This window comes from Pyrus communis, chromosome 9, assembly GCF_963583255.1.
Source record: "Pyrus communis chromosome 9, drPyrComm1.1, whole genome shotgun sequence".
NCBI classification, from domain to species: Eukaryota; Viridiplantae; Streptophyta; class Magnoliopsida; order Rosales; family Rosaceae; genus Pyrus; species Pyrus communis.
The window spans coordinates 13,305,051-13,315,029 of NC_084811.1; the positions used below are offsets into that span (position 1 = coordinate 13,305,051).

The window sequence follows — 9,979 nt, forward strand, 5'->3', positions numbered from 1 at the left end:
CCAGGCTTTCTACCTGTGAATGCTTCAAAAGGGGTTTTGTCTAGAACAGATGTTGTAAGACATCTATTTTGAAGGTACACTGCTGTGCTTACAGCTTCTGCCCAGAATTCTACAGGCATTCCTTTTTCAACCATCATAGACCTTGCCATCTCACCAATCGATCTATTCTTCCTCTCAGCAACTCCATTTTGCTGAGGAGAGTAGGCAATAGTCAGTTGCCTCTCCATTCCCATGCTTGCACAGTAATCTTGAAACTCATTTGAGGTGTATTCACCACCTCTATCACTCCTTAGCTTCTTTAAATTAAATCCACTTTGCAGTTCAACAAAAACTTTGAATTTTTTGAACACATTGAAGGTATCAGATTTTTCTGAGAAAGTATACCCAACACATTCTTGAGAAATCATCAATGAATGTGATGAAGTACCTATTTCCTCCAATGGACTCATTTTGCATAGGTCCACACAAATCTGTATGCACCAATTCAAGTGGGCAGCTTGCTCTCCATGCTTTTCCTTTGTCAAAGGATTCTCTGTGATGCTTGCCTGATACACAACCTTCACACACATCTTCCATTTCTGTCAAAACAAGTAGTGCAATCACCATTTCCTTCTGCTGCATCTTTTTCATACTGTTAAAGTTTAAATGTCCAAGTCTTCTGTGCCATATCCATGAATCTTCAACCATAGAGGCTTTCCTTGCTGCAGGAGTTATGGATTCCAATGAGAGAGGAAAACATTGATTTCCTGCCATGATCACCTTTGCCACAACATTTTTAAGACTGTTATCATCAAAGATCACTGCCATATTACCCCCAAACAGGACATAGTAGCCGTGCTCCATCATTTGACCTACACTTAGTAAGTTTTCATCCAAGCCAGGAACCAGCAATACTTCATTGATATATCTTTTTCCATGCTGAGTTTCAACCACTAAAGTGCCTTTTCCAGTTGCTTGAACAAGATCACCAGTGCCAAGGGCCGCTCAGGAAGGGATCGCGGCTGCTCGCTGAAACCCAGCAAGAAAAGGAAAAAGAAAGAACTTTACAAGTCACAGATCTGTCAAGATTTATTAAGGTAGACTCTTGTGATGTCATGTGGTTGCTGCAAGCACTGTCCACAAACCACACACTTCTATCTTGCAAAGTTGATGAGTGACAGGCATAAAACATGGTTCCTGTAGTTACTTCTTCTTCCTTTGCACAGTGAGCAACTTGCTTGTGACCATCACAGTCCTTTGCAATATGACCAAAACGATTGCACTTTCCACATTTTGGTTTTCCTTTGTATCTGCACACACCAAAATGATATTTCTGGCACACTTGACATTGTGGTTTCACAGAACTTTGACTACTGCTCCCTTGCTTGTTCTGTGAATTGAATCTGTTGTTCCAATTTCCTCATAGATTGTTGCTCCAGCTTCCACTCGGAGACCAGTTTGATCCCTTCTTGTTTTGTCCCTGCCACTTTTGATTTGGCCTATTCTAAGAACCTTTGTAGGTGACAATGACCTGATTGTTTCCAACTCTGAGACTACTAAAAGCCCTCTCAGTTCCTGTCATTCTATCCCTTTCATCATGTAAGTCTTCCCTTTTATCATATACTTTGACAGATGCAATGACTTCTTCCACTCTAATAGCATCTAGATCTCGAGTTTCCTCAATAATAGACACAATGGATTTATACCTCCTACTTAGACTCATCAATAATTTCTGCACAATTTTTTGTTCAGTCACATCTTCACCAAGAGACTTCAGATTATTCACTATTCCAAAAAACCTACCCAAATAGTCATCTAGGTTTTCACTATCTGTCATTCTCATATATTCAAAATCAGCCCTAACAGCTTGAAGTTTCACAGCTCTTACCTTCTTATCTCCTCTGAACTCTCTTCTCAGGATGTCCCAAGCCCTTTTTGTAGTCTTCTCATTTCTGATACGAGGAAAAAGCTCATCTGTTATAGCTCCTTGTATAAGACTCAACGCCTTGGCGTTTTTGATTCTATCTTCTCTGAAGATGGTTGGTGGTTCCACTGGAATTTGCTCAACCTCGCTACCCTCCTCTCCAGAACCTTCTTCCTCTTCAGGAATCTGCTGCACTTGTACACCGAGTTCCACTACATCCCATAGATCATGCACTATGAGGATAGTTTTCATCTTGACAGCCCAAAAATCGTACTTTGCACCATCGAACTGTGGAGTTCGTAAGTCTCCACCGGAAGAACCTGATCCCACCATTTTCTTAGTGAGTATCAGTGAATCAACCAATAAAGGAACCACCTTTATCCCTTCTGGGACTTTTTCTAGGAAGACCATCTCTCACAGCTTTACTCCCTTCTTCGGAATCAAAACAGAAGCTCTGATACCATGTTTGAAATGGTACCAGGCATTAGTATTTTTTATTAATAATCTTCGTTAAAGATTGAATCTTGAACAACAGGACTTAAAGAAAAACTAAAGTTCTTCGAGAGAGAGAGTTGAGAAGTGAAGAGTCTGTATATCTTTTTTTTTCTTTCAGAAAGCATAAACTTTTCAAGGACTATATCAGATTTTTTCTGATCACAAAACAGAACCTACACACTAGCGATCTAGGAACTCTTCTCCAGCCATTAATGGACATTGGAGGATATCATCCATCCACTTGGAAGAAGATGGGAAACACAGTACAATTAAAAAGAACAAATAAGAACCCAACTGTAAGAATTCTAAAAACAGAAACTTAGCCGTTGTACATTTTGAACCAAACGGCTACTTGCTAAAAATAGCAAGTTCTTCAACTCTTCCATTTCAGAGTTTTCTTCATTTCTTTATGCAGGATTGTCATCTGCAGTTCGACATTAAGCTTGTATGCAGCTTACATCTCAACAGAAAGGAGGGCAATGTTGGTAAATTGAAAAAATTCATTAATGAGTTTACTGTTCACCTATGTTTCTCAAAATAAACTGGTTTTTTAGTTTTTTTTTTCATCTAAAACTTTGAAATAAAGCTAATTTAGAGTGTCTACCAAACACCAAAAACTCCCCAATTTTTTTTTATACCTACTTTTTTTAAAAGCACTTCAATACCAAACTAAGTAGCTCTTCTCTTGAAATGTTAATGGTGGACTAGCTCAGATAGCCTCTTTAAAATTTGATCATTTTTGTTTGGAGAGGAAATATTTTGACAATTGTAAAATTAAAATAAATTTTAAAATCATTCAAACAGTAAAAAAAATCTAGAGCTAGAATTTTTGTAACAAAATATCGAATCTGACTAAAAAAAATCCCGGACTAAATACCAAAATCGAAAACCCTTGAAATGTTAGGTAACCGATATCGAAAAAGTACCGATTATTTGGTACAGGGATATGGATCTCCTTGCCATATATTCAGTAATGCTAAACTAAATCGAATATATATATATATAACAAGAGGGAGCCTCATTTTAAAAATAAAAAATAAAAAATGGGGACATCCTCTTAACTGTTGGATTGATTTTAATGAAATTGTGTAGTTGAGATTAAATCACAAGCCACACAATTTCATTAAAACCAAATCTAATGGTCAAGAGGGTGTTCCTATTTTTAAAAAATAGTGGGTATCCCTCTTGTTAAATGATCTGTATTTATGTATATAATCCAAAGACATACACTTTTGATACACATTTTGACATCCATTTTGTAGAGCCGACTTCCTAGTTTGGCCAAAAACCCCATATGAAAAATCTCTAACAAATAGTTCCAAAACTTATGTCATTTTCTTCATACATCTACAACTCTTGAGACACTTTTAATCATTCAAATCAAACACATGAACATCCAAAATCCAAAGGGGCTCACCAACTACTAGACCTAGGCTCTTGATACCACTTGAAGTAAAAATTTGGCAAAACTAATATCATTTGAGCAACATAGATAAAGCAATGAACAATTAAATGGAGCAACTTTATTCTTATGCACTAGAAAACTAATCTTTAACCATGAAATTTAAAGCTTAGTAGTTGGGGAACTTGTTGAGTTCCTTTCAAGTGCAAATATATAGATAATATAATGACACAAGTAAGGGTGTCGGACCAAAGGAATTGAGTATACCTCTACAAATCACTAGCTTTATGTAAACCCTAAATAAGCAATGACAATAAAATCTAAAAAATAAAGTAACTTCAAATGCAAGAGAATATAAATATGAAAGATAGATTGATTAAAAATGATGGGGAAGGGATCAAGGGTTTCGATTTCACCATTACAAGTTGATTCCATGAATATTAAGTCAAAACATAGCCAAATAAGCAATATGCATCAAGGATTAATTTTACTTATTTATGATCGCCCATCTAATGTGTGATTATGATCAAGTACTCCTAATCTACAACCTAATTGTGATGTTTAATTTAGATTACCAATTAAGAGTCATTAAACACAAGAAAACATAAATAAATAAAAAACCGAAGAAATCACATGGCAAGATGTATGCATGATAGTTTCTTCATTTATTCATATGTCTATCAATGTTAAGCATGATGTGTAATATAAACTTGATCAACCAATTCATAAGCAACCCTAATGATGATCAATCATTAAGATTTACAAACAAACTAAACAATAGAATCAGTGAATGAAACAAGAAAACAAATTGATGAATTGAATACTTTAACTTAAGAACATGGATCAGTTTTGCAAGGCTACGTCAAATTTCCTAGCTATGAAACTTAATTATGCATAATGATTGTTGAAAAAAAAAAAAAAAAAATATATATATATAACACAACATGAGTGAAATTAAATTCAAAGAAGAAACCTCTTGAAGTAGGAACTTCTTCAAGTATAACGTAGCTACTAGTTTCTTTGGTGGCAACGTAAGGGAACTAGAGTTTTGTTTTTGAATGAAAAGCCAAATAAAGAGAAAATAGATGTCTGTCTTTCAACCCCCAGGAGGGGCTCTATAATGTATATTTAATCATTTTATTATTTACTAGCTACATGCACGCATTTATGTGCGTGCAGAAGACATTTTTTGAATCACGGCGTGCTACACATGACTTACATGTTTTAAATGTATTTAGATGCGTAAATTGAAAAAAAGGAAAGTAAACTATTTGAAGTAAATGAATAATCTTAGATCATGCTAGAAGAAACCCCTCATAAACCAATTGAAGCAGTTGAATTCACATAATAAAATCGATCTCTGTAGAATTCAATAAGAACAGAGAAAATAATATTTAATGAACAGTTGATTCAATCATATTATTGCTAGCCCATTGTGAGGCTAAGTCCACCCCCTCCACCTTAGTGTAGATAATATCGTTTGTTAAAAAAAAAAAAAAATCATTTGACAACTAATTTAATCACATTATTATCCACATGCGAAATACTTTTTTTTTATAACCGGCATTACACACCTCTTAAGATGTTTTGAACGTGTTTAAAAATAGAGAAAATAATATTGAATGAACAAATGATTGAATCACATTATTGCTAGCCCATTGTGGGGCTAAGCCCACCCCCCTTAGTGTAGATACTATCATTTGTTAAAAAAAAAAAAGACACAATCATTTGACAACTAATTTAATCACATTATTATCAGCATGCAAAATATATATTTTTTATAACCGGCATTACATGCCTCTTAAGATGTTTTGAACGTGTTTAAAAATAGAGAAATTGAATCATATTATTGTTAACCTATTTTGAGGTACTAATTTTAAAAAAAAGTACAAAAAAATTAACTATTAAAAAAATACTATTAAAATGACGAAAATACCCCTAATGACTATGAAGTTTTTTGTCTTGTGGGCATTTTTGTCCGAATATTTTTGTTGAAACTTGGTGACAAAAAAATCACTATTCACCTTTTGAATTCTCTTTTTATACTGATTAAACATAAAGAGTATAATTATACATACTATTTTACCTTATGTCATTTGATTTTATGTTATACACACACATGTAACGGTATACAAATATTAAAAAAATTCAAAAAAAGATATTAAAGGCAGATACATAAAAGTTTAAAAGTTTAAAATTTCTTACAAAATATAGAAGATCCGAATTATGTTCTAAAAATTTTGAGATAGAATCGATTCTTAAATTTTTTATAGTCTAAAATTTTAAGATTAAAACTAATATTTGATTTGAAAACTCTTTTGATTTAGCATTGGAATGCTTGTTTCCAATCTGATTCGACCAAAAATTACCTGTAATCCTTCCCCAAGCCTAATGGGTTGGACCCGCAATTAAGATCCAAATGTGGCCTATTATACATTTATTTAATTAGTTAATTTGGTATTTTATTCTTAAGTATTTTTTTCTTAAAACTACTTCAAGTTGGTATTTAATTTAAAATTCTCTTTACGTGTGATTGTAATTTGTAACTAATAAATCGTTTAGTAACATGAGACTTTATTCAATTAAAACTTAATTCTAGTCAACTTGATGAATTGTGAAGTCCAAAAACTTAAACTTTTTAAGTGAACTGAAACGTGGATGTTTAGAAAATTTAAATTCTTAGAATGTTTACACTCTTTTTTATTATTAATGTGTTACAATAATTTTTTTTTTTATTTTAACAAACCATATTATTTAGGAATTGTTATTAGCACTCCAAAAATCTCATTCTACACTCCAAACTTTCTATATTAGGAAAGAAAAATACACTTGTGAGGAGTGTAGAATGAGATTTTTGGAGTGTCAATAACACTTTCCTATTATTTACACTAAGAGGGAAGAGTGGAATGAGTCTCAAAATAGGCTCGCAATAATGTAGTTCAAATTCGCTTTTGGCGAGAATTGAATTTAAAACATCTCACTTACCAACAAAAAGAAATACCACTAGACTGTAATACTTAATAGTAATATGCTAAAATGACTTAAACGGACTGAATCAAATTGAACCAAACCAAATAATCATTTGGCACACTGTATAAAGTATCGGATAGAATAAATAGTACGAAATCAGTTGTTTGGTGCACCCTTGTATTAAATAACCACATGACTAATAATCCAGGCCCATTTGTTTTATCCAGTACACGCCTGCTAACTAATACACCCAAAAGGCAAGGATAATTAGTTGGCTTCTCCCCTTTCGTCGTTGTTCTTCTTCCATCAACCCAAAATCTTTCCTTCGACCCGACCAACCATGTCAGCAATCAGAGCAAATTCCAGTAGGCATTCCAAAGCCAATCGTCGCCGACCCTGCTCTCCTATCTCTCTCTCTTCTGTTCAGATCTTCCCTATGCCCTGTCGAGTTCTCTTTTTTGGTTTTCTTTCAATTTTTTTGGAAGTTCAAAACCATTGTTGGATTGCATAACACGCATTTGCAATAAGTGGGAAGAGGGTGGGATTTGATGCGTTTCATCTTCATCGTCTTCCTGCTCCTGAAATTTTCGATTTTTTCTTTTATTTTTCTCTTTTTCTCTCCATGTCTTGTATCCTTCAGTCCGTGATTTTTCTATTTGATAGATCTATTATTCTCAATAATTTGCAAGAATATTTCTCTTCTATTTTAGTTTCCAAATCTCTGAGCACTCCGTGTTAGTATGGGTTTCAAGGATACCAAATCTCTGAGCATTTCTTCTTCCCGTTCGCCTTTCTCTGATTTCTTTTGCTTTTGGTTTTTTATTTTTGTGATTTTTTATTTTAGAAACACATTTGTTAATTTTTTTTTAATTTGACTTATTCAAAAAATACTATTAACAAGTAATTAAATATCTCTACTGTTATAAATAGGTAAAAGTTAGAGAGATAACTTTTACTAGTAACAAGAGCGAAGCAAGGGTAAAATATCACACTGTAACTATAATTCAAGGGGATGACAAATACAAGAGGGAGGGATAGATAATGTTATTGATCTTTCTTGTTCTATCTATTTTTTTTTTATAGTAGTCGGAGTGCTCTATTTATAGAGCAACTCCATACTAACATATTATTACATTTTAAAATTTACAGGACATGACTTTGAAAATACGATCACCTTTATTTCCAAAGTCTACATCACTTTGTGTGGGTATTGAAAAAACAATGTGGGCATTCATTAAGCTGCCAATGATTTCAACATTGCCAATGTTTTCAACACTCTCCCTTGGATGCCCACATATCAACATTAGTTGCCTCATTAAAACCTTGCTTGGAAAAATCCAGTGGGAAAAAACCATAGCGAAGGAAAAAGAGTACAACTTTATCTGGATTGTTGATATAGAGTTAAGTATGCTAATGTTGCCTCGTTAAAACCTTGATAGGAAAAACCCAGCGGGAAAAATCCTAATCGAATGAAAAAGAGTACAATATGCATGTAACATGGATGCTCCCTTTGATATAGATCTCCTCCTGATTCTGTATTTTCCAAATTTAGCTGATTGGTAAGTCGATGTAATCCAATACTTTGCACTAACTTTTGAAACGTGCACTTTGGTAGAGATTTGGTGAACAAATCTGCCAGATTTTCATTGGAACGGATTTGTCTGACTTCAATAATTTTAGCCTTCTAAAGCTCATTTGCACTGAAAAACTTTGGAGATATGTGTTTAGTCTTATCGCCCTTAATGAATCCTTTTTTCATTTGGGCAACACAGGCTGCATTATCTTCATGAATGACAGTTGGAGTGTTTGTCTTTGAAGGTAGATCACATGAATTTCGGATATGATGGATCATTGATCTTAACCAAGAACATTCACGACTTGCTTTATGTAAAGCGAGTATTTTTGAGTGATTTGAAGATGTAGCAACTAATGTTTGCTTCGTTGAGCGCCAGGAGATTGCTGTATCTCCATTCTTGAATACATATCCAGTTTATGAGCAGGCTTTATGTGGATCAGAGAGAAAACCAGCATTTGCATGTCCAACAATGGCCTGGTTGCATGTTCAACAATGGCCTGGTCATTTGTGGATTTCTCTGAGTATAAGAGGCCCATGTCTGTTGTCCCACGAAAGTATCGTAATATATCTTTGACTCCCTTCCAATGACGAATTGTTGGAGCAGAGATATACCTTGTTAACAAGTTGATTGAAAAAGCTATATCTAGTCTAGTACATTGTGTTAAATACAATAAAGCACATATTGCGCTCAGATATGGTACTTCTAGATGATGTGGTAAAAACTAACACACAAATTAAACCATTTTTAGACAATTGTAGTATACGTAAGTAGGGATCATTTTAGGTCGGGGATTAGAAGGGATGTTAATCAACACAAATTAGACTTAAAAACACAAAACTAGATTCTAATGACTCAAAATTGACCAGACTGACTCAAAACAGGAACTAAAGGGTGATTTGGATGAATTCTAGATTTAACTTGACTCAAAACACTAACGGGGGACATGTTTGAACGAAATTTAAAACTAAAACTAAGTAACTTGCAGAAAACAAACTAATTGATACTAAATTGGGGTGAATGAAGGGGTGAAAGGCTAGCTAGAGGGTCATTTTCCACACATGACACATATGCAACATAAATAAATTTCCAGTTATTATTCCTATAAACGATGAATTGCAATGCCCCAAGTTAACCGTGAACTGCACAAATTAACCATCAGATTTTCCTAAATTCATTGAATTGGACTCAGCGATGCAATCAAATTATTCTTATCAAGTTCCCTATATGAATTGCATGATAGAGATACATATCAAAGATCATTAAGTTCTATGAAAATCATAAGCATTGACATGGCATTCGTAACTATGAAAATCATGATACTCCTGCTAGGAATTTACTTAACACAATCATGACTAGTGATTTCCACTACTTATAAATATAAGTTCATAACTATTAGGTGAAATTCCCTTATATTTTAGTATCAAATTCATGCATGCAAACTAAGTAGGCCTCTTTAATCAACATACAAGAATAAGTTATCAATCAAACAGATAAGTACATTGCATTCACGATTTATGAAACAATAACTGGATGTAATCAATTCATATCACACATATGTTCATGGCTTTGAATTCACCTCTAGCTAAAACGAAATTAGTTTCACATGTCTATCATCACTAAATAAAAACAATC

The 9,979-nt window shown here is 33.7% G+C and overlaps 1 protein-coding gene across 1 annotated transcript; it reads right to left on the reverse strand.

Moving 5' to 3' along the window:
- Positions 1-1,483: 1,483 nt before the first annotated feature.
- Positions 1,484-2,314, reverse strand: LOC137744422 (uncharacterized). Its single transcript, XM_068484239.1, has one exon. It carries the CDS (start codon positions 2,312-2,314, stop codon positions 1,484-1,486), a length of 831 nt encoding a protein of 276 aa, XP_068340340.1.
- Between the last annotated feature and the right edge of the window lie 7,665 nt (positions 2,315-9,979).

What these genes read in the sequence shown, in the direction of transcription:
- LOC137744422 (XM_068484239.1), bottom strand. Translation starts at nt 2,314, where the DNA reads ATGGTCTTCCTAGAAAAAGTCCCAGAAGGGATAAAGGTGGTTCCTTTA.